The sequence below is a fragment of the Emiliania huxleyi genome (genome assembly GCF_000372725.1).
Source record: "Emiliania huxleyi CCMP1516 unplaced genomic scaffold EMIHUscaffold_48, whole genome shotgun sequence".
Lineage (NCBI taxonomy): Eukaryota > Haptophyta > Isochrysidales > Noelaerhabdaceae > Emiliania > Emiliania huxleyi.
This window is the reverse complement of record NW_005198391.1, coordinates 376,821-398,371: the sequence shown is the minus strand read 5'-3', so window position 1 is coordinate 398,371 and position 21,551 is coordinate 376,821. Positions and strand designations below refer to the sequence as shown.

Sequence of the window (21,551 nt, the reverse complement as noted above, 5' to 3'; positions counted from 1 at the left end):
GCTGACGCCTCTCACCCTCGCGGCGACGCCGCTCGGCACGGCGTTTGCACTGAGCGAGTGGTCCCCGTCAGCCGCCGCTGCTGCGTCCCCCGACGAGGGGGCGTCAGCGGAGGACGCGCCGCGCGAGCGAGAGGGCGTGTACGATCGCTTGCGCACCGCCGTGCGCTCCGACGGCGGCAGCAGCAGCACTGCCGGCACCGCGGGTGGGAGAGTGGCAGGAGCGGCAGCGACGGCGGCGGTGGAGCTGCGGCTGGTGGCGTGCGAGGAGGAGGTGCGTTCGGTCAGCGAGCTGCTCGAGCAGTCGCCCACCCCGCCGATGCTGCGCCGGGCCAACCGCCGGCGCGGGCCGGTCCCGCTCTTTGGCTCCGACGAGCTGCGCTTCAAGGCGCCGGCCGACGAGGGCGCGGGCGCGGACGGCGGCGAGGCGGAGGAGCTGACGCCGCTGTTTCTGCGCCGCTCCGACTTTCGCGCGGCGTGGCTCGCCAGCGGCGGCTCGGACGACGCCCTTCCCGCGGCGCAGGTCTCCGACTTGCGCTCGCTCGCGTGGCAGATGGAGTGCGAGTCTGCCTTTGACTGGAGGCGCAGAGAGACCCACTCTAGGGAAGGAGGGCCGATCCCGCGCGGAAGAGCCAACGCACCCACCCACCTTGTCCATCGCCACAGGAGCATCGTCCTCGTGGCACCCCAGGACTCGATCGACCTCGCGCTAGAGCTACAGCAGCAGCAGCAGCAGCAGCAGGAGCAGGCGTCCGACGCGCCGCGCAGGAAGCGATCAGAGGTGCAACGAGACCTCTTCCCGCCGGACACGGGGGTGGTCGGCGGCTTCCCGAGGTGAGTGACGCCAGCCGCCGGATGAGCGGCGCATCGCTACCCGTCGAGAGGAGGGTAAGCTCCGGTTGCGTGTTTCCATGTGCGCCGCGTCCGGCTCCGGGTCTGCCTCTGCGGAGACTGGGCGAGCGAGATGCGAGACCGAGAGCGAGTCACACGCAGACGAGAGTGCGATCTGCGCGCGCGCCTGTGACGCCGTAGCTGAGACGGCGTGACGGCTGACGCTCGCGCGGCGCGAGCGTGTGGTTCCGCGTCTCTCTCTAGAGTCCGATATAAAAGATTGTACCGCCGGCCACAGAGGAGGAACAAGCGGAAGAAGCTGTGTATAGGTGGTCCCAGACCCGACCTGGAGCTCGCAGCTGGAGACCGCGCGGCGAGGCGCCACGTGCAGGGCTGCCCCCCGCTGAGACTCGCCAGACGCCACCCCCTCCCCTGCTCTCCGACCCGCCCTTCTACTACCCCGCGCCCTCTCGCGCACACGCCAGACTATGAGTACTCAGCGCCGTCTTGCGGCTGCAGGACCTTCCTGTACTCGGGGAGCGTGAGCGCCTTTTTGATATCCTTGAGGATGGTTTCGATCCGCATCTTGCTGTCCCACTGCCGGGAGGCGCCCACCTTCGAGAGCACCTTCGGGACGTCGACGACGCCGGTGTCGCTGACGATGCCGGGGAAGTTCACCTTCGAGATGAACTTCACCTGCGGCGGGCGGCGCGCGGCGCGTGTGGGGCCCGCCCTTCCACCGTGCGCGGAAGTAGCAGCAGGAGGAGCAGCCTCTCTAGGCCGGCGGAGGGGCGGCGGCGCGCCTGTGGCGCCGCTTTGGGATACTCCTTGCCGCAAAAGATGAGGAGCTGGAGGATGCGGCCCTCGACCTGGCACGCGCGGGTGCGGCGTCTGGTGGAGCGCCTGCCGCCAGACTCAGCAAGAGGGACGCGCGGAGGGAGGAGAGGCAGAGGGAGGAGCGGTGGAGCGAGGCGAGGCAGGGAGCATCGAGGATCCCACCTGGGAGCTGGTCGGGCCGAGGATCGAGCCGTTCCAGTGGTTCCTGCGCGGCGGGGCGGCGGCGTGGACGCGCAAACTCGTCCGCCTCTCCCGGCAGATGCACGCTGGCGGCGGGCGGGGGTGGAGCGCACAGCCAAATGTCGTCGGGCTGCACGAGCCCGTAGGAGCACGTCATGTCCCCAACCGCCTGCGACAGTTGCCGGCGTGCCGCTCAGTGCGCGCGGGGCAGGGCGCGCGGCCGGCGGCTTGCGTCGCGCCTTCTCCGACTTGTCGAGCTCATCCAGCAGGACAAAGTTGCGCGGCACAATGACAACCTCTCCGGACTGGCCCGCCATGGCGATTCCTACAATGGCCACCCAAGGGGTTGGGACTGCATGCAGCTGGCACGGACGCGGTCGCCCTAGGGGCCCACCAGATTCTGCAGCGATTCACAAACAGCCTGGGTCGGGGCGCGAAAGCGTCCGTCAAAACGTGAGCTCTCAGCAAGGGGGGGGCGGGGCGCTCGTTGGGGGCGGCGCGGGCGCGCGGCGCGTTATAAGGGGGCATGTCCGTGCAGCCCAAGCAACGCGGTGTGAGGCGCCTCTATCCCCAGAGCGTCTATCGCCAAAGCGCGCCCGCGCCTGTCAGCTCGCGCCAGCCGGTTTTTCTTGCTCTCTAACAGAGAAGGAAGAAGAGAAAACAAGGGGCGAGGAATCGGACTGGCAGAACTCGACAGAACTTGAAACGTGCGTCCCGAAGGCCTACACAGTCCCGCGCCGCTGCCCGGAGAGAGAGCAGCCAGAACCCACAGGTAACTGGCCCTGGTGTGTTCCTCGCATGCCGCTGTCGAGAGGACCGCTCGAAGACACCGCACTCTACGTTGTCAACGGCGGAGGCGTCCCACGCTTGCGGGCCTTTGTCCGCAACGACCCTGCCCGGAACGAGCAGGTGCTCCCCATCCCGGCCCCCGGCCCGCGGTCTGAGGTAAACCTGACGGGCTGGCTGGCGGCCTACCGGCGGGCCGTGATCTGCAACTGGCTGCCGTGGGGCGGACGGCGCATGCGCATGTCTCTCCGCGGGATGGAGCACGATGGGCCACTCATTGCGCACGTCTGGGCGTGGCTCACACTGCTGGCGGAGCCCGCGCGCACCACACGCGCCGTCGTGTTTGAAGACGATGAGGTGGTGACGGCAAAGTCGTGGCGCATGATCGAGTGCCTGCTGCGCAGGGAGCAGTTCAGCTGGGTGAACCTCAACCCGTTGCGTCCGGGGGTGAAGAACGAGACGCGGCGCGCCACCCTGGCGCGCGAGTCGAGCTGTGGCGTCGTCATGTACGCCCACCACGAGGGGCGCGCAAGCGACTCGGGAGAGTTCAGCAGCCGCTGCTCGTTCAACCCGATGCGCGACGTCTGGAACGGCGCGTACATAATCTCTCGTGAGCTGGTGCCCCAGCTTCTCCGACGGATGGACTCCTACATGGCGAGGCACTGGGCTCAAAACCCAAACTGGGACTGGCTGCTGTCGGCACTGCTGTGCGAGCTGCGCGGGGCCGGTGAAGGGTTAAACGGCACCCAGCGGTGGCGATTCTACAGCCTCGAGACCAATAGCGTCACGCGTCATGGCCTCGAGGACAAGCGGAGCATGCGCTACAGCAGGAAGCTGCAGGTGCAGAGCGACGGCGCTTTCGAGCGTTCCAAGGACCTCCGCCGCGTTGAAGACGACCACAACATTCGCAGCCCCAGGAGGGGGCAGGTGGTACTTTGCCCCAAGCCACGCCTTCGCTTGGGCGAGACAGCGGCGCGGAGAGATGGCGTAGACGAAGCGAGAGACTAGAGGGCGGTCGGCTGCCGGCTATTTACGGGTGAATTGACTCTGGAAGTACGGGCGGGGACCTTGTGCTTTTTTACCCATCTGAATTGGGGAGCCAGTGCTGGTCAGTGGGGCGTACTGGGCTGGTACTGGGTCCCCTCGGCTACGTGCGTGCGTGCGTGCGTGTGCCTCTGACCCTCCGTGCACGTTCGTCGCGGGCGTTCGTCCCCGCCCCGAGTGCGCAAAACGCACGATCACACTATGGGCTGCGAGTCCGACGATTACAAGACCGCGGACCGCTGGGAGTTCCACGGTTGCAAGAGCAACAAGTTTTGGATTGTCAGCGACAAGGGCGACGGCACATTTGCGGTCTGGTTTGGACGGTGCGGAAAGGCGATTAATGGCGGCAAGTACAAGCCCATCAAGAAGCCGATAGCCAAGCTCATCGCATCGAAGGAGAAGAAAGGATACGTCAAGATGGAGAGCAAGGGCTACGACGAAGCTGCGTACTCGGCAGAGGGCAAGGCAAAGGCGGACGGCGCCGCTGGGAATACGGCGTCGGGCGAGCCGCCGGCAAAGAAGGCAAAGCCAAGCGGACCGGCAGCACTCATGGCTGGAAGAACGTTCGCGGACAAGGCCATTGGGGGCGATTTTGCGACGGTCCTCGACTTCGTAAAGGCCAACGTCTCGGTGTACAAGGCCTCGTCCAACGGCCCGCTCGCCAAAGCGCTCGCGTCGGATAGCACAGAGATCTACAAGCTCGCGGCGACGCACTGGGGCGACGACATCCAAGACGGCAAGTATTATTATGTCGACATTGGTGGCAAAAAGACTGCGCAGGCGGTGAACAAGGACTCGTTCGAGGGTGTGAGCAAGGTTGAGGACCTGGTCGGTGAGTCAGTCTCTGTCTGGTGCCAGTGCGTCGAGGCCTCCCCCTCCCCCCCCCCCTCGAGGATGCTCCCCTGAGCCAGTTACCACTCAGGCCTTCCTTGGGACTGTTTCGTAGGACAACCCCGCATCCGAGGCCGACCCGGATAACTTTGTCCCAGGCAGCCTCAAGGAAGAGCAGGTCAAGAGCGAGGACGCGATGTTGGAGATGGACGATTACGAGTGGCTGGACGGGTCGCTGAGGATCGACGCAGGCTACTTTTACTGGATCGCGAAGCAGGAGTGAATCAGGCCTTTAGGTTAGCACGCGTAGCGCACGAGCGAGCGTCCGGGCCAGGCGAAGGCGCGGGGTCGGGCTCGTCCGCGGGAGAGATAGAAGAGGGCGAGAGCCCGAGAGGCGCATATAAACGTTGCATGACACGGAGAGGTCGAGAAGGTGCCGGCCAGCCCGCAGGCGGATTTTGTATACTGAGTCGGTGCCCGGTGCCGAACCTGGGTCGGACCACCTTGATCCTCATCCTTAAGAGACCTATTGAGATAGAAAAACAAAAGCCACACACTGGTCACTGCACACACAACAGAGGGGCGTCCGCAAGGGAGCGGCAACCCCACATTCATTAATTATGGATTGATTCTCTGACCGTCTGACCTCTGTCAAGGCTCAAGCCCGCCTCTCTCAAGCCTCGAGCTCCCGAACTTTTTATTAACCCCCTTCAGATAATCCCACGGCTCGACCTCGAGCCTCGGAGCCTCGTCCCCATCCCCCCAGGCTATAGCCTACCCAGGAGCACCAGGAGGAGGTGCGGGCGGACTGAAAAAAGCAACAAAGTCGAAGAAAAGGACAACCTCAGGGAGGGACACCAGCACGGAGGCCGAGTTCCGTGTATTTCTTTCTTTCACGACAACTTGCAGCATGCAGGCGCGCACTGTGGCACTAAACACAACTCACAAGGCGTGCCCAGTGTCGTGAGAGGGAGCTTTGTTGTAAAATTCTTTCTTTCTTTCGCCGCAGGAGGCTGCAAGCTCATTGACACATTGGCGATCTGCTGCGATGGCCGCAGCTGAAGAATGACAGTTAATTGAGAGTTGATTGACAGGCAGAGTCAGAGATCAGATACACTGGATCCGTCCGCAGCCCCAGCCCCAATTGTTGGTGGTCCAACAAGTCACCACATGGAGGTTAGGTGTGGATTGTCAGCTTGAAAAAAGAAAGCGGAGGCGGCTTCGGTCGACGTCTAGTACTGTTCGCACCAGTGGAAGCTTAGCGATCTGGTCCCTAGTCTGGCCCCTTCCTGTTCGCGACCCAGGCCGACCGACCGCGGCCTGGCAGCCCTCAGCCTGAGGGAGTGCGGGGAGAGGAGGAACGGGGTGCCCTTAGTCACAGCTTCCCCCGGGACACGTCCACGCTGGACATCCCGGGACATGGCGATGGACGACCGGCCCTCGACCCCTCGTGGGCCGGCGTGGGTGGGGCGGCGCGCGAGCCGCGCGCTGGCCCCGGGGGGTGGACGCTCGCTGCGTCCCCTCCTTCCCTAAACCTGCCGACCGGACCGCTTTTGAGCAACTAGGTGTGCCGCCGCGGCCCGCGCAAGCGACGCTCCGAGATCGCCCGAGATTGCGCGGCGCGGCCCGAGATCGCGCACCTCGGCACTCGGCGAGGTGGATGGGTTGGGAGCGAGGGGGCTGAAGTGTTCAGTGCGGTAGAGGGTCAGCTCGGGGCGCATGAGCCGGACTTGTGGGCCGGACCACCCAGTCCTTATCTGCGTTCTCGCACATGGAGTGCGAGCGAGCGAGGTATCTCGCTCGACTGTTGCCATCCCAAACTGTCACTCCCCTTTCTCCCGGCCGGGGTGGGGGGCGCGCGGGGGCGGCGGGTGTGCGGGATGTCTGTGGGCCCGAGAGCGATGTGCGTGTGAGCGCCTTGCGTTTATTTCATTCCATCGAAGGCAGCTCAAAAAAAGAAAGGGGTTCACAAATGCTCGCCAATCTGGCTGCCGTGGCTGCCGTGGCGTGGGGTCCTGCGGAGATCGCGCGAGTGCCGGGACACGTTGTGTTGCGTGCTGCGTCGCCGCGAGCCGGCGCGCCCGTCGCGGGCGACAGCTCTGATCTGGAGACAGACTTTGACGAGGTATTGCGCCGTGAACTCGAAAAGGCATTTGCCGGGATGAAAGTGGACGCGCTCGACGATACGGAGGAGTCTCGATTTCGATTGATCGAGGCCGAGACGCAGCGCGTCCTCTCGGCTGTCCTCGAAGAGATGGACGCTAGTTCAGACGCGCTGCGAGCGCAGCTGGAAGCCAAGGCAGCCCGCCCACGCAAACCCGCCCTCTGATTTGTGTATCTGTGCTGGGTGCCCACTTTCGACCTGTGTCGGACGCCCGCCGAGCTCAGCTCACGAGCGACCTCGCCGCAGGGAGCGAGCCTGGCGGACGAGGAGACGCGGCGAATGCTTGCGAAGCTGGAGAAGTCCACCTCGGCGGTCGACCAGACGCTACTAGCGACGCGGCGCACGGTGCGCGAGGAGATGGCGACGCTGCGGCAGCTAAAGACCGACTACGAGAAGCTGCAGGAGGAGAAGGCGCAGGGACGCAAGTCTGGCCTTCTCGGTGCGGCCGTCCTCCTCGCTGGCCTCGGCGCATTGAGTACCGGCTTGACCGACTTGCTTCGTGTGGCAACTGGCGCGAGTGGCGGAGACGTGGCGACGCAGGGCGCCGTCGAGGTGGTGTTTGGTCTGGTCGGCGTCTACATCTACCAGTCGAGGCAATGAGTCTGTATGTTAGTTACGGGTAGTCGTGAGCGTGCACACCAGGCACACATGATGCAAAACGGTGTCTCGCTCTCGCCCGGGGCGCATGTTCCATGAATGTGACCGGCTGCCCCTCAGGCGCGTGGTATGATACTGTGTACCTGCGCTGGACTAGTAAATAAATAAAACGGGGTTGAGCGGACTGGGGGGGTGGGGGCGGCGCGGCGTGTCCAGTCATGAGAGCGCGCCCGCCGCTGCCTGCGCGCCGCAAACGGCAAAGCGCAATGTCCGCGCGCGCAATCCGTCCCAATCCGCAATTCCCGCGTGCCGCGAGAGACCAAGACACATGCCAAGAGAGCGCGGCGAAAGTGCAAAGTCATCTCAGGAGGCACGCGCCGACCCGCACGCCGGCGCGCGTGCCGGCGCCGCAAAACGATGCGAGCGCGGCTGGGCGAGTGGCAGTGGGCATGCGCGGCACACCGCGGCGCGCGGGCGGCAGCAACAGGCGAAGAGGCGATAGAGGCCGAAGGGGGAGGGAGGCGGGACGGCTGGGTGTGATGGCTAGTCTCTCACTCTCTCCCCCCTACCTTGGTGGAGCCGACGACACACGTCACTCGCGTCATCCGAAGTACTTTCGGCTGCTTTGTCGCTGAGCGCGCCAACGGCTCGCCAGTGGCAGACGGCTCTGACGAAGGAGCTTCCAGCCTCCCCCTCGATATGACGAGCTTGGGCACAAGCGAGCTGCTGTACCGCATCGAAAGAAAGGGTGCGGGCGCCCATTGCGTCCGAGACCTCGACAAGATCCCAATGCGGGAAGAACTCGGTAACGCTCAGCGCTTGAGGAAGGACCGAGATGACCGCCTTGGGTGTGCCTCTGAAAGCGGTGAAGCCTGTGGCAGCAGGAGCGGCTGGCACATCCACAGGCCAATCGTCGTGAAAACCGCCTTCGCCGACCAGCAGCGTCGGGCCCTCTTGCCGAGGCAATTTGGCTGCAGCGAGCCGGAGCAGCGTCGTGTTGAACAGCGCCTCCGGGTCCGGACTGCTGGACGCACAGCACACAGCTCACGAATGACAACCCTTGCGTTGTAAAAATCTATTTCTTTCGCAAACAAAGATTTGTTTTGCTAAAACAATCTCTCGAACTGTGCCTAAAAGAAAGAAAACAGTCAACGCAAAGACGGATTTACATTCTTTTGTCCTCCCACCCACACCGAGGCGGTGTTTTCTTAGTTTCTACATTCTTTTCGCCGTGGTGAGCCGGTGTGTGTGCCAGTCCGCGCCAGTCCGCGCCCTTGTCGTGCCTGTGTGCTGTGAGAGACGCTGTCGTTCAAGAATTCTTTTCGCCGTTGTGGCCGGAGCCAAAGAATGGAGGCCGGGCAGCTTCGAAGCACCATCACCGCTCTACACGAGCGGGCTGTGGATCTGGAGCGGACGATCGCGTCCGCCGAGGAGGGCGGGCGGCTGCACAACTGGCCCGCCGCGCTGGGCCACTTTCAGCTCCTCTCACAGCAGCTGCAGCTGCTTTCCGATCGCGTGATCGCTGAGGAGGCGCTGCTGCAGGACCAGGCCGTGCAACCGCTCAGCCTGACAGAGCACTCGGCGACTATCCCCATGCTGCTGAGTACGATGCGCGACCCGGAGCAGGAGGAGGAGCTGCAGCGCGAGCTGGCCGCCGCTGCAGGCGCCGCCAGCTGCGAACCCACCACACACCCGGCCCACGAGGTTATGTGACTCTCCACTCTCTCTCTCTCTCTCTCTCTCTCTCTCTCTCTCTCCACAGGCGCGACGCTCGCCGACGGCGCAGTGGCCGAGCACAACCGCTCGATCCAGGCCGCGTGCGTACACTTTGCGGAAGCGGCAGCGGCCGCGGGGCTGCCTGGCGCAAGCGCGCTGCGTTTCGGAGGCGCGGGCGGCCCCGAGGGCGGGCCACAGCTGTTCAAGCGGCGGCGAGCACAATGAGAGATACGAGTAGGCGAGCTTTGGAGACAGATGGTGGTCCCCTTGTTTCGTGTGCATCGGTTCGCGCGTGTGTTATCAGTGTGGTGCACTTGGAGCACTTGGAGTAGTAGTCATTAACCTCACAACGGCGCAGAATTCTTTTTCCGTGGGGGAAGGCGGCCCAGGCGCGGGCGCCTTAGCTGCTGACGATGGCGCCGACGCAAGTGGACTCCACAAAGCTAGCCGCGCCGGCCTCGTCGGAAGGCGCCGCGAGCTCGTCCGCCGGCGCTGCGCCCGACGATGAGCCCCCTGACCTCCCTTTTGACATGTTTTCGATGCGCAAGCCAAAGAATTTGGTGCGGCCGCCGGCCCGCAGCCGCTGGCGCCCGCCCTCGAACTCTAAACGCCCGCGCTCCCTGCTTCAGATTGCGGGCGCCTCGTCGGGCCTAAAATCAGCGCTCAAGGGGGTGGTCGGCGGCACCGTCGGGCTGATTGCGGCGCCCATCGTCGGGGCACAAACACAGGGCGTCGGAGGTTTCTTCACGGGGCTCGTGACGGGGATTCTGGGTGCGGTGGCACTGCCGGTCGCCGGCGCCGCGGTGGGCTGCCTGCAGGAACGCCCTTCCCCTCTCGCACTCCACACACGCGCACGCGGCGCTGGCGCGGGCACAGCGCCGCCGCCGCGAGTGCGCTGCCCCGCGCCGACCGGCGCCCCGCGCTGCTGCAGGTGACGCGCGGCGCAATCAACACGGTCGAGGAGGTTGTCGAGTCGAACAAGGGCAAGGACTGGGACCAGGAGAAGCGCGAGTGGTACGAGTACAACCTGCAGACCGACGCGCAGCTCGCTAGCCAGCTCGAGGACGAGGCCGGCGGCGGAGCCGGCGGCGGCGGCGGCGGCGGCGGCGGCGGCGGCGGCGGGAGCGGGCGCGCGCCCAAGGACACGCGATACTACGACTCTCTGGGCGTGCGGTACGATGCGTCGACGGACGCCATCAAGAAGGCGAGGCGGCGTGGGCGGTGGAGGCGCACACACCGCTCGCTTGCCTGCTGAGCCGCGGCTGTGCGCCCTTGCGGTGCAGGCGTACTACAAGAAGGCGCTGCGGCTGCACCCCGACAAGAACCCGGGCGACGAGGAGGCGAAGGAGCAGTTCCAGGCCATCTCGGAGGCGTACCAGGTCCTCGCGGACGAGCGCTCCCGCGCAAAGTACGACGCGCACGGCGCGTCCGGCGTCGAAAAGAACTTCATGGACGCCGGGGCGAGCCCTCCCCTCGCGGCCGCCCCGCCACCCCAAGCCGCTCCCCACCCCCGCCCCGCCCACTCCCCAGGTCTTTTTCACCATGCTGTTCGGCTCGGAGCGTTTCGAGCCCTACATCGGCGCGTGCCTCTCGCCTCTCGCCTCTCCCTCGCGCGCCTCCCGCGCCTCCCGCCTCTCCCCCTCCCTGCGTGCCGGCGCGGTGACGCAGACCCGGGTGCTGCGGCAGGCACCCTCGCCCTCGCCACCGCCGCGTCGATGGAGGGCGGCGTCTCGATGGGCCGGCTGGGCGTGCGGCAAAAGAAGCGCGAGGTGGAGTGCGCGCTGCGGCTGGTGGACATGGTCGCGCCGTACGTCCTCAGCTGTGAACAGCGTCTCTTCACACCCACTGCTGTGAACAGGTGGACATGGTCGCGCCGTACGTCGGCGGCGACGAGGAGCGCTTCCGCCAGTTCTGCAAGAGCGAGGCGGAGGAGCTGATCGCCGTCTCCTTCGGCGACTGCCTCCTCTTTGTCGTCGCCGAGATCTACCGCTGTCGTGCCGCAGAGTTCGTCGGATACCGAAAGTCGACCCTCGGCGTGGACGGGCACGTCGCCGCGTGGAAGGGCAAGAAGATCTCGTTCGACAACCACACGGCCGCGGCGGGGGCGGGGATCCGCGCCGCCGGCGCCGCGCTGCGCACCTACCGCATGGTCAAGGAGATCGCCGACAAGAGCGAAGGCGAGCCGGCGGACCCGCTCTCGGGGCTGAGCGCGACGCAGCTCAAGGCGACGCAGGACTCGCTGCCGATCTTCCTCGAGGCGATGTGGCACGTGTCGGTGATCGACATCGAGCGCACCATCACAACCGTCACGCACAAGCTCTGCCGCGACCACTCCGTCGACGAGGTGCAGCGGCTGAGGCGCGCGCAGGCGCTCGGCATCATGGGCGAGGTCTTCATGGAGGTGGCAACCTCGCGCGGCGGATCAAAGGACCCGAAGTCCAAGGTCGCCGAGATGGTTGCCATCATGGTGCCGCCCTCCGCCTCCGGCGCCGGCGCCTCCGGCGCCGACGCTGCGGGCGAGGCGCAGCAGGGGGCGAGCGGCGGCGGCGGCGGCGGCGGCGGCGGCGGCGCGGCGGCGCGCGGCGGCGGCGCGACACAGCAGCGGTGTAGCTTGGAGGAGCTTCGCCAGATGAAGGTTGGCGAGCTCAAGCGGCGGCTGCGCGAGCGCGGCATCACCGATCCCGACGCCGTCGAGAAGGAGGAGTTGGTGCAGCTCCTCTTTGGCTTGCAAGAGTCGGAGGGGTCCGCCCAGTGAGGGCGCGGCACTTTTCTCACCATGTCTGTGCGTGGGCTGTGGACACTCAACCCCAGCGGGGGCCCCGCTCGACGGCACGGGGCTCGCAAAGGCGGGGGTGAGCTCCTGTTGAGTCGTCACGAACTAGCTCTGCCCTCCGTCACCGTGTTCACCGTGTGTCCGTGTGTCGGTGTGAGGCCGTTTCTACTTGTGCACAATTGTGTTCTTCTTGACACACGATACCCGTACAGCTCTGTGAGACAGAGAGCAGCGAGTACGAGCGTTTAGACGACTCTCGTCGAGATTCGACGAGGATTCAGGATATAAGAGAAGGCCGCTGTGTGTGACGCACCGGGCACCGCCGGCAACACCCTGGAACCCTACCCTCGGCTCCGACGGCGCGCCACCCCGCTCGCACATATTTCCTCGCCCCCCCGAGTGTTGGTATGTACTGGTCTCCTGTCAGTGTCCGTGTGTACCGTGCCACAGTTGACGGCTAGTCTAGGTCCCACAAGAACGCCAACTGTTCTGGACACTTTGGACACTGCGTGACGATCGCTGGGACATCCATGTCAATAGCACCCCCATCCCAATTGAAGAGAACATTCGTCATCGGCTCGCTGCACTTTGGGCACTCTGGATAGCGGGGCCCCTGCAACCAATCGGCCCAGCCACCAACCCAATTGCCGTGGCCACCAGAGTACTCGAGCCAATCAGCAAAGCGCCCCAGCTCGCTTCCGACTCGCCAGCGCTCCTCCCGCAGCTCGCTATCCTCGAAGCCGAGCTCCGCTCTCACACCCACCGCCGACACGAGGTCCGTCGGTAGCACGGGGACGCCACTGGGAGGAGTCGGGCTGCCCAGCTCTTCCTGCGGCACGAGGCGGAGGAACTCGGTGCCACCGAACGGGTTGTCGTACGTCGCATCCTCACAGTCAATGTCTCGCAGACAATCAATGTCTTCCTGCGCAAGGTCTGCCGCCATGGCTTCCCGCATGACTGCCGCCGCCATCATGGCTTCCGGATCCTGCGGATCCTCAATCCGGAAGCCATCGGTGCAACCCCACAGCTGGAGCAGCCCACTGCTGCGGCTGAGCTCCGGCACGATGCCGATCGGTGGCGACGATGGCGGCAGCGTGACGCTGCCCCGCAGCGCCCCCAGGTTCAGCTGTGCAAAGAAAGCGAGCGGCTGCCCGCAGCACTTGCACGTGGGCCACTGATCGTCCGGCTTGAGCCACGGCACCCCGCCCAGTTTGGAGACAGGGCCAGTGGGCTCTGGTCCGTCGAGCGCCGACAGCTCGAGCTCGATGGCAGAGCGCACCGACTTGCGCAGTGTGGGCGCCGCCTTTGAGAGCGAGTCGTGCACCGCCCGCTCCATCCGGACGCTGAGCTTCAGTACCTCAGGGTCGAGGCCGATCGCATGCACGAGCTCCCGAACCTCGTCGATGGAGGCGTAGCTGGCGGCTCCATCCTCCTCCTCCTGCATGAATACTGGCACGAGCCCACAGCGCAGAGCCTGGCTTTTGCTGCAGCTCTTTACGGCAGACACTGGCGCACAAGGACTTGCGACATCTGCAGCCACGTGAGCGCAGCAAGGGACGAATGCCCCTTGCAGAAATCCGCCAGGCAGGAACATCAGCGACAACATTGACAGCTGCTAGCTGCGCCCGCACCTGGCGCACGCTTTGGCGCGGCACCACCCGGCTTTTTTTTGTTTTGAGAGCGCCTTCGTTGTTAAGGTTGCTCCCGGCCCAGTGGGGATTTTGGCCTACTCAGTGACCGTCTAGGGGCCCTAAATGGCCTGCAATGCCATATCTTTTGTGCCTAGCTTCTAGAGCACCTTAAAAAAGTACTTTCTCTCGAGGTTCTCGAGGTGGATATCCTTTGGCCGCGTTGGGTAGCGAGGATAAAAAGTACTTTGTCTTGGAGTGAAAAGTTTTTCGATGAGGTGGGGATCCGTGGTGAGCCGATTCCCAGATTCTCCAGATTCCCCCTCGAAAACCGCCTTTTAATTCACTGCGGCCGCGGGCTTTCTCGGACTACTTTTCACTCGAAGACAAAGTAGTTTTTTAATATTACGGTACCTACAAAAAAATATCCGAGATCATATGGAGCTCACCACAGGGTTTGCGAAGGTCATTCACGGGTGTCCGCGGCCCGGCTGTGCCCGCTGGTAGGACAATGACCGCCGCAAACCCTGTGGTGAGCTCCATATGATCTCGGATATTTTTTGTAGGCACCGGAACGCCAAAAAACTAGTATGTCTTGGAGTGAAAAGTAATCCGAGCAAACCCGCGGCCGCAATGAATTAAAATTGGAGGTGCTCGAGGGGGAATCTGGAGAATCTGGGAATCTGCTCACCACGGACCCCCACCTCATCGAAAAACTTTTCACTCCAAGACATACTAGTTTTTTAAGGTGCTCTACAAGCTAGGCACAAAAGATATGGAATTGCAGCCAGTTAGCGCCCCTTAGACGGTCACTGAGTAGGCCAAAATCCCACTGGGCCGGGAGCAACCTTAATAGTTCGAAAGGATTTGGCCGCCGTCGCGAGGTCTCGTCTTAGAAAAAAGAAAAAAAGCCGCCCAGCACTCGAAGCATACTCCCAAGCCAAGGCACGCTGTGAAAAAAGGCCAGCGCTGCTCGAAGATGCTACTTGCATGCAAGCGCGCGCGGGAGGGGATGGAGGAGGCCACTCCGGGCTGGGGCGGCGAGCCGTCCTGCTCGCCAGCCCGCTCGCTCCTTTCCGAGTCTCCGGCCGGAAAACGCACGCGGCTGCACGCGGCGGAGCCTGCGGCGCCGTCTGCGTCAGCCTTTGCCGCCGGCTGCTCTGACGGAGGCGCGCGCGTCCCGCGGCGGCACGGGGGAGCGCGCGTGGGCGGGGCGTCCAGCCGACCCGGCCGCCGCCCGGCCACGCCGCGCGCGCGCCGCACAGAAGCCGCTGCGCGCGCGCGGGGCCTGCTCCTTGCGCACCCACTCCTGCTGACCCTTCCCCTCCCCTCACGCCCGCAGGCGCCTCGCAGTCGCGCGCCATTGACCTCTCCGCGGCGCTTCGGCAGCGAACAGACCCGCACACGGGCGAGGTGCTGTTCACCCTGGACCAGGTCCGCGATATCGTGCGCAAGGCGGTCATCGAGCGCGAGCGGACGCTGAGGGAGGAGTACGACCGCACCCTGCAGACGAAACTGCAGGAGCAGTTCCAGGCGTTCGCCAAGTTCAACGAGGACTACGTCTCCCGCCAGCTGCGCCAGGGCGAGCTGAGCTATTGCTCCTAGCCAGTATGCTGCTGCGTTAGCGGCGCGGCGCCCGTGCGGCTGCCGCGCGCGCGAGGGGGTGGCGGCGGCCTCGCGCCGCCCTGACCGCTCGGGCACACGGACGGGGCGCCGCCGCCGCGCCCTCGCCGCGCATGTTTCAGTCTCCATGTTTTGGTCTTCCGTGTATCACCCGCGCAGCGCTGGATGCCGCCTTAGAAAGCTCCGTCCGGCTCGCCGCCCACCGTGTATGTTTTATTCGTCTAAATCGACGAAGGGGCTGAGCAGTGAGCAGCGCCCCCCCCATTCGGATGAGATCATCTTCGAGCATCGGATCACCGAGACGAGTGTGGGAGTGAGGGAGGATGGTGGAGGGGGAGCAGGGGGATGGCAAGAAGACTATTGGTCGCGAGCTCTTACCCGCACCCATCCGGCCGGATTATTATTATTATCGGCATCGGGTCTACGCCCTTAGGATGAGATCATCCTCGAGCAACATCAGAGACGAGTGTGGAGTGAGTGAGGGAGGATGGTGGAGGGGGAGCAGGGGGATGGCAAGAAGACTATTGCTCGCGAGCTCTTACCCGCACGCATCCGGCCGGAGATTATCGGCATCGGGCGGCCTTGCTACCGGGCGATTTCTCTTCTACATGCGGGCAAGACGGCTTCGCCTATGAGCTCCTCGTCGGGCCTTGTCCCCAAAGCCCTGCGGTTAGAGGCGTCTGAGATCGAAGGCAACGTCGCGGACTGCATCGGGCTCTACCGGCTTGTCGACGGCAAGACGGTCAACGGCAAGCCGACGTGGCGCAACACTAGGCTTCTCGACAAGTGGCTGGCGTGGAACGGTGCGCGGCCCCGCGCGTTGCGCCCGCCGCCACCGGCCCGGCGCGACCCTAGACGGGCCGGCCATGCGCGCGCGCGCGTCCACGCGTCCTCCCGACGACCCGCGCCCAGGCTCGACAGCATGGAACGTCCAATCCGAGTCCAACCTCGGCAAGACCAAGGGGTGGCTGCAGCTGCTGGACAAGGGGTGCGCCTACCCGTCGCAGTCCAAGGTGGTGTGGGAGGCCTGGGATGGCGGTGAGTGGGTCAAGCAGGCCGAGCTGCAGTGCGCCGTCGCCAGCCTCGAGGACTTGCCCGCACCCGCCGCGCTGATGATCGAGAGCCCAAAGATTGACTCGGAGGCGAACGGCTGCCTCGGGCTGTATGCACTCGTGCAGGGCCGGATCGTCAACGGCAAGCCCGTCTGGCGCCACACCGGCCGGCCCAACCGCTGGCTCTCCTTCAACGGCGACAACGCGTGGAACGCGCAGTCGGAGGCCAACCTGGGCAAGTCTCGCGGCTGGCTGCAGCTGCTCGACAAGCACTGCCACACGCCCGACCTGTCCAAGCAGGTGTGGGACGCGGCGGACGGCAAGGGGGGGTGGATGAAGGTGCCCGAGCTCAAGGTCAAGGTGACCGACCCAAAGGAGCTGCCGCCGCCGGTGGCGATCCGACTCGACAACCCGACGGGCGGCCCGCTCTCTATCTCGGGGACCGCGGCCAACTTCATCGGCCTCTACAAGCTGGCGCTGGACAAGACGATCAACGACCGGCCAGCCTACCGGCACACGCAGTCCGCCGGCCGCTGGATCGCCTTCAACGGCGAGAACGCGTGGAACGCCCAGTCCGAGGCGTCACTCGGCCAGAAGCGCGGCTGGCTGCAGCTGCTCGACTCGTCGGCGGCGACGCCAAACATGTCCAAGATCCCTTGGGACAGCGCGGACGGCAACGGCAAGTGGTCCAAGCAGCCCAACCTCAAGTGCCTCGCCGTGGACAACACCGAGCTCCCTCCGCCCAAGGCCATCATCCTCGACGGCGAGCCCGTGATTGGCACCGCCGCAAACTACATCGGCCTCTACCGCCTCGCCGAGGGCGAGAGCGCGCCTGCGGACGGCCGTGCCACCTGGACGCGTCCCCGACCCGTGCCCGGCTCGTCCCCCATAGGCAAGCTCGTCAACGGGCGGCCGTGCTACCGCCACGCGGAGCGGCCGACGCACTGGGTCGCGTACAACGGCACGTCGGCGTGGAACGCGCAGTCCGAGGCGTCGCTCGGCCAGTCGCGCGGCTGGATGCAGCTGCTCGACTCGTCGTGCCACACGCCCGACGTGCGCCTCGCCCCGGCGGCGGCGCGCCAGCCCCTCCCCCCCGCCCCGTCCACGCACGCCGCCCGCTCCGTGCGCGTTAGGTCTCGCTCCTCTCGTGGGAGACGGCCGACGGAGCCGGCAAGTGGGACAAGAAGCCGAACCTCAAGTGCCGCGAGGCGGACCCGAGCACGATGCCGCCCGCCTCGGCGCTCGTGCTCTCGGGCGCGACGGAGGCAAAGGCGCAGGACTGTCTCGGCCTCTACCGGCTCATCAAGGGGTACGAGGTCAACGGCCGGCCGTGCTGGCGGTCGGTGCGCCGTTCGGACCGCTGGATCGCCTTCAACGGCGAGAACGCGTGGAACGCCCAGTCCGAGGCGTCACTCGGCCAGAAGCGCGGCTGGCTGCAGCTGCTCGACTCGAACGTGTCCACGCCGGACCTTTCAAAGACGCAGTGGGAGGCGTGGGACGGCTCCAATTGGGTGCGGCAGGACGCGTGCACGTGCGTGTCGGTCGACACGGCGCAGCTGCCGCCGCCGCCGCTGATAGAGCTCGCCGGGCCCCCCATCGCGGGCAACGCGGGCGCGTGCCTCGGCAGCTACCGGCTTGCCGACCGGGACGTCAACGGGCGGCCCGCCTTCCAAAAGACGGACCGCGAGGACCGTTGGCTCGCGTTCAACGGCGACAATGCGTGGAACGCGCAGTCGGCCGCCTCGCTGGGCGAGAAGAAGGGGTGGATCCAGCTGCTGGACTCGGTGCCGACGCCGGACCAGTCGAGCATCGGGTGGGAGGCGTGGATCGAGAGCAAGTGGCAGGCGCAGCCGCGGCTGCAGTGCATCGCGACGCACGACCCGCCGCTCCCGTGCTCGGAGCTGCTGGTCGTGTCGACCAAGCCGCCGCCCGTCGCAAAGGTGCAGGAGATGCCGCCGCTCATCAAGAGGAGCGACTCGGAGCTGCTGGAGGACGCGAACAAGGACGCGGCCAAGGACGCGGCCAAGGGCGGCGCCGGCGGCGCCGGCGGCGGCAACGGCGGCGGCGAGGCGGATGGCGGCGAGGCGGCGGACGGCGCGGGCCCGTCGGGAAGCAGCAGCTACGAGGCGGAGGACCCGGGCATGGAGGGCGTGCGGGTGGCGCGGATGCTGCCCGAGCTGGACATGTCCATCTCGGCGGTCCCCGCGCTGCAGCTGAGGCGGCCGCACGAGTCGTGCATGGAGTGCCTGCTGCTGTGCCGCGAGCATATCCCCGACATCGAGCAGCTCTGCCGAGACGTGTCCTTCAAGGTCGAGCAACTCAAGTGGGAGGACCTGCCGGCAACCCGACCCCCCCGCCCCGCCCGCCCACCCGCCCACCACTCCCTCCACCCACAGCCCGTCACCCACCCGTCCACCACCCCGTCCCGCCCGTCGCGGCGTGCCGAGCCTCCCCCCTCTCCCGCCATCCCCCAGGCGAAGCTGCACGACGACGAGCTCTTCGCGCTGGCCGCCTACACGTACGACTTCAACACAGGCGCCAAGGAGGGGCAGCTCTATTACGCGCTCAACCAGGGGCTGAGGTCTCGCGACTTCAAGTCGCGCGGCGCGGTGCTCAGCGTGTGGGGCGGCTACCTGTACTACCTGATGGCTGCGCTCGAGAAGCTGCCGTCCCTGAAGATGCACGTGTACCGCGGCCACCCCGACAAGGCGGCGGTGCTGCGGCAGTACAAGGAGGGGAGGCCCATCCAGTGGGGCGCCTTCTCCTCCACCTCTCGCCGCCCGGAGCTCGCCTCGTCCTTCACCGACCGAGAAAAGGGCATCATCTTCCGACTCAAGGTCACCACCGGCAAGGACGTCAAGGACTTCTCCTTCTTTGCTGCAGAGGAGGAGGAGGTGCTCCTGTCGCCGCAGACCCGCTTCGTCGTCACCTCCGAACCGTACGTAAATCCAAACGACGGATATTGGTATCTGGACCTGCTCGAGCAAACGGGCACCCTGTTCATGAGTTAGTGCGTAGTGGATGACGTGCCGCGTGCTGTGTCTGAAAAATGTGTTGCTGTTGGCTGTGGCGTGGAGAGGTGGAGACGGTTTGTTGAGACTTGTGTGTCCGCCCCATCGACTTTTGTAGCATCTCATATTTATCACACCATAAACAGGATTCATCAGATGGGACCCAGATATCGTGTGTTGCTGTTGGGCTTTTGGGGCCAAATACACAAAAACTCGCACGCGGCACGGCAGCCCGAGCGACTCGAAATACAAAAGTCCCGATACGTGACGCCCCCCCCCTCGCGCAGGGCGCGTGGGTCAGCCAAGCGGGAAGAGGCCGTGGCACACACAGGGTGTCCTGCTCGCCTCCCCTGCCACGGGCAGCAAGCCACGGGGCGAGCCCGGCACAAAGGATCAGGCGGAGGAGAGCAGCGCCGAGTTGCCGAGCCAGTCCTTGGTCGCCTATCAGGAGGACAAGCCCGCCGTCCGGCCGTGCCCTCTCCCGGGGCAGCGCGCTGGGGAGGGCACGTCGTCGAGGTGCGCGTCAAAGTCGACGAGCAGGTGTTGGCCGCCTGGGGTGCGGGCGGGCCGAGGGGCTGGCGGCTGGCAGGGGGGCACGCGAGCGGCAGCGGCGCGGGCAGGCGCGCGCCGTGCTGCAGGTAAGCGTCGAGGCGCTGCACCGCCGCAGCGTCTGGTAGCGAGAGCGCCGCCGCGCTGCGCTTGCCGTCTGCGTCGAGGGGGAGCAGGCCGGGCTCGCGCGCAGTCGGCTGCATGCGCGCTCCGTCGATGAGGAGGCACGCAGCGAGCGGACAAACAGAGCGGATCTTTTGCGCGATCTTCTTGCCAAAGGGTCCCAGCTCGAGGTCGTCGCACAGCTCGTTGGCCTGGTAGTATCCCACCACCTGCAGCTTGCCAGATGACTTGCAGTGCTCGTCGGCCTGCGCACCGGGGAACGGGCCGTCGGGGCGAGCGTAAACTCAGCGCGCACGCTGGCTACAGCGCCGAGCGCACCAGCATGAGCGCCGTCTCGAGCATCGGCGACAGGGCGAAGCTGCTGTGGAAGAGCGGAAGCGCCTTTTGCACCTTTACGCTGTCACCCGCCGCCGTGCCGAGGAGCAAGCCGTTGACGGCGCGCGCTGGGTACTTGCAGGCGTGGAGAAACATGAGACAGTACGCCTCGGGCTGGACTTCGATGCTCGTGGTCGCCGACATGGTGTGGTTTGCAGCAGCAACCGCGCCCTGGCGGCGCTTGGTTCGGTCCTTTGGTGTTTAGGGGCGGCTAGGTAGAGAACGCCAATGCAGCCCGCGTACTCCAATGCAGCCCCATCGACCTCATGGATCGTGATGCTGTTGCGTGCGGAGTCAGAGAACGAGCCGGTGAACTGAGCCCGCAAGCACTCGGACGCTGCGGCCAACCAACAAACACGACGCTGCCGAGCGAGAAGGTGTCCACCGAAAGGTCCACAGCTCAGAGCTCGCCTGCGCGCCAAAGCGCCACAAGTGCGGAGCGATTCTCGTCGTCACGTGCAGCTGGTGACTAGGAGGAAGCGCTTGCATTATCGCTTCTCCGATATCTCGACTGTCGACTCTACTCTGCTTGCGTCCCAGAGTGCCCTCGCGGCGCAGAACCAACGCAGCTCTCACAACTCATCAGCACTCCGTTCTCGTAACTACCATCCGGCCGCAATCGGCCCTCAGTGCCGGCCGCGGGACCGGGAATGGCCGCGACGCTGACGGCCCGGAGGAGGAGAGACCTGCACTGCTCAGGACACTCGGCATGCGAGTCTGCGAGACTCACTCACACCGGACGCATGCGGGTGGCTTGCAGCGGGCGGCACAATGCGCGCGCTGACGGAAGATGAGATCTGGCACGACCCGTGGGAAGAAGCAGCTGCTGAAGGTGCCGTGCGGCGGTGGATCGAGGAGAAGAAGCATCGGTCGTCAACTACACTACGCATAACCAGCACATCCTCCGCAATCCCTCTCTCCTCTTTCCAATGGCAGCTTCTCGCACGGCGCAAATGCCCGACAGCTTGCTCGGATGGGGACAGCGGACTGGCTGGCGTCTTGGACGTGTGAGGCAGCCCTTACGCATGTATGACGTTATAATTTTGCTGAAAACCTCAACCTTCACATGTGGCGACGCTCCCGACTGACCCCCCATCACATTCTCGTTTGCTTGCCTTCTCTCTCGGCACACATGTCGGCACTCTTATCACTTTCAGCACAATCATTGCAGTTGTCCTGTACTCCTAGAGCAGTGTCGAGCTCTCGAGTCTCGAGCACGCCAAAACTCTAAGTGCCTGGTGCGCACTGTGAGCGCAGCGCTCTTCAGCTCAGGCACAGACGTGGTGGTGTTTGTGGAGCCGCGCGAGCAGCGCGGCCTGCACCGTCCTGGACGGCATTTCCAGGCATCTAAGTGATGACCACCATCTCCGGCCAGCCGGCTCGATCAGGTTGTGAGGGTGGCAGATTGTGAGAGTCCTGTCCTTTCCCTGAGCG

At 65.3% G+C, this 21,551-nt stretch overlaps 8 protein-coding genes across 8 annotated transcripts; 5 read left to right on the top strand and 3 right to left on the bottom strand.

Moving 5' to 3' along the window:
- Window positions 1-1,099: 1,099 nt before the first annotated feature.
- On the bottom strand, window positions 1,100-2,269 carry EMIHUDRAFT_416247 (hypothetical protein). The gene is made up of 6 exons (XM_005767741.1): window positions 2,240-2,269; window positions 2,085-2,170; window positions 1,959-2,014; window positions 1,828-1,870; window positions 1,632-1,697; window positions 1,100-1,524 (listed from the first exon to the last, which is right to left on the bottom strand). The coding sequence occupies exons 2-6, from the start codon at window positions 2,160-2,162 to the stop codon at window positions 1,315-1,317; spliced, it is 453 nt and encodes a 150-aa protein (XP_005767798.1). The 5' UTR covers window positions 2,163-2,170; window positions 2,240-2,269; the 3' UTR covers window positions 1,100-1,314.
- A 4,218-nt stretch (window positions 2,270-6,487) lies between these two features.
- On the top strand, window positions 6,488-7,450 carry EMIHUDRAFT_451735 (hypothetical protein). Its single transcript, XM_005767740.1, has 2 exons — window positions 6,488-6,805; window positions 6,917-7,450. The coding sequence occupies exons 1-2, from the start codon at window positions 6,668-6,670 to the stop codon at window positions 7,268-7,270; spliced, it is 492 nt and encodes a 163-aa protein (XP_005767797.1). The 5' UTR covers window positions 6,488-6,667; the 3' UTR covers window positions 7,271-7,450.
- Window positions 7,451-8,614: 1,164 nt separating this feature from the next.
- On the top strand, window positions 8,615-9,208 carry EMIHUDRAFT_211537 (hypothetical protein; the record flags this gene model as incomplete). The annotated part of the gene is made up of 2 exons (XM_005767739.1): window positions 8,615-8,971; window positions 9,080-9,208. 2 exons carry the CDS (start codon window positions 8,615-8,617, stop codon window positions 9,206-9,208), a joined length of 486 nt encoding a protein of 161 aa, XP_005767796.1.
- Window positions 9,209-9,371: 163 nt separating this feature from the next.
- On the top strand, window positions 9,372-11,980 carry EMIHUDRAFT_436809 (DnaJ, heat shock 40 kDa protein). The gene is made up of 7 exons (XM_005767738.1): window positions 9,372-9,543; window positions 9,613-9,801; window positions 9,915-10,187; window positions 10,267-10,443; window positions 10,514-10,562; window positions 10,670-10,773; window positions 10,842-11,980. The coding sequence occupies exons 1-7, from the start codon at window positions 9,397-9,399 to the stop codon at window positions 11,736-11,738; spliced, it is 1,836 nt and encodes a 611-aa protein (XP_005767795.1). The 5' UTR covers window positions 9,372-9,396; the 3' UTR covers window positions 11,739-11,980.
- Window positions 11,981-12,213: 233 nt separating this feature from the next.
- EMIHUDRAFT_211535 (hypothetical protein) lies at window positions 12,214-13,362 on the bottom strand (the record flags this gene model as incomplete). Its single annotated transcript, XM_005767737.1, has 1 exon — window positions 12,214-13,362. The coding sequence occupies one exon, from the start codon at window positions 13,360-13,362 to the stop codon at window positions 12,214-12,216; it is 1,149 nt and encodes a 382-aa protein (XP_005767794.1).
- A 975-nt stretch (window positions 13,363-14,337) lies between these two features.
- On the top strand, window positions 14,338-15,251 carry EMIHUDRAFT_356471 (hypothetical protein; the record flags this gene model as incomplete). Its single annotated transcript, XM_005767736.1, has 2 exons — window positions 14,338-14,553; window positions 14,727-15,251. Coding segments are annotated over exons 1-2 (439 nt in total), but the record flags the coding sequence as incomplete, so codon positions are not given.
- A 387-nt stretch (window positions 15,252-15,638) lies between these two features.
- On the top strand, window positions 15,639-19,070 carry EMIHUDRAFT_211533 (hypothetical protein; the record flags this gene model as incomplete). The annotated part of the gene is made up of 5 exons (XM_005767735.1): window positions 15,639-15,810; window positions 15,920-17,112; window positions 17,193-17,999; window positions 18,192-18,368; window positions 18,555-19,070. The coding sequence occupies 5 exons, from the start codon at window positions 15,639-15,641 to the stop codon at window positions 19,068-19,070; spliced, it is 2,865 nt and encodes a 954-aa protein (XP_005767792.1).
- Window positions 19,071-19,276: 206 nt separating this feature from the next.
- On the bottom strand, window positions 19,277-20,302 carry EMIHUDRAFT_451733 (hypothetical protein). The gene is made up of 4 exons (XM_005767734.1): window positions 20,061-20,302; window positions 19,699-19,987; window positions 19,578-19,621; window positions 19,277-19,511 (listed from the first exon to the last, which is right to left on the bottom strand). Exons 1-4 carry the CDS (start codon window positions 20,259-20,261, stop codon window positions 19,464-19,466), a joined length of 582 nt encoding a protein of 193 aa, XP_005767791.1. The 5' UTR covers window positions 20,262-20,302; the 3' UTR covers window positions 19,277-19,463.
- Between the last annotated feature and the right edge of the window lie 1,249 nt (window positions 20,303-21,551).

Coding starts and splice junctions, on each gene's coding strand:
- EMIHUDRAFT_436809 (XM_005767738.1), top strand. CDS start 9,397: ATGGCGCCGACGCAAGTGGACTCCACAAAGCTAGCCGCGCCGGCCTCG. Junction 9,544..9,612: donor TGCGCAAGCCAAAGAATTTG/GTGCGGCCGCCG, acceptor TCCCTGCTTCAG/ATTGCGGGCGCCTCGTCGGG. Junction 10,774..10,841: donor TGGAGTGCGCGCTGCGGCTG/GTGGACATGGTC, acceptor TGCTGTGAACAG/GTGGACATGGTCGCGCCGTA.
- EMIHUDRAFT_451735 (XM_005767740.1), top strand. CDS start 6,668: ATGAAAGTGGACGCGCTCGACGATACGGAGGAGTCTCGATTTCGATTG. Junction 6,806..6,916: donor GAGCGCAGCTGGAAGCCAAG/GCAGCCCGCCCA, acceptor ACCTCGCCGCAG/GGAGCGAGCCTGGCGGACGA.
- EMIHUDRAFT_451733 (XM_005767734.1), bottom strand. CDS start 20,261: ATGTCGGCGACCACGAGCATCGAAGTCCAGCCCGAGGCGTACTGTCTC. Junction 19,622..19,698: donor CGACGCTTACCTGCAGCACG/GCGCGCGCCTGC, acceptor CCCGCACCCCAG/GCGGCCAACACCTGCTCGTC. Junction 19,512..19,577: donor TTGACGCGCACCTCGACGAC/GTGCCCTCCCCA, acceptor TCCTCCTGATAG/GCGACCAAGGACTGGCTCGG.
- EMIHUDRAFT_416247 (XM_005767741.1), bottom strand. CDS start 2,162: ATGGCGGGCCAGTCCGGAGAGGTTGTCATTGTGCCGCGCAACTTTGTC. Junction 1,871..1,958: donor CAGCCCGACGACATTTGGCT/GTGCGCTCCACC, acceptor CCCGCCGCGCAG/GAACCACTGGAACGGCTCGA. Junction 1,525..1,631: donor ATCCCAAAGCGGCGCCACAG/GCGCGCCGCCGC, acceptor CGCCCGCCGCAG/GTGAAGTTCATCTCGAAGGT.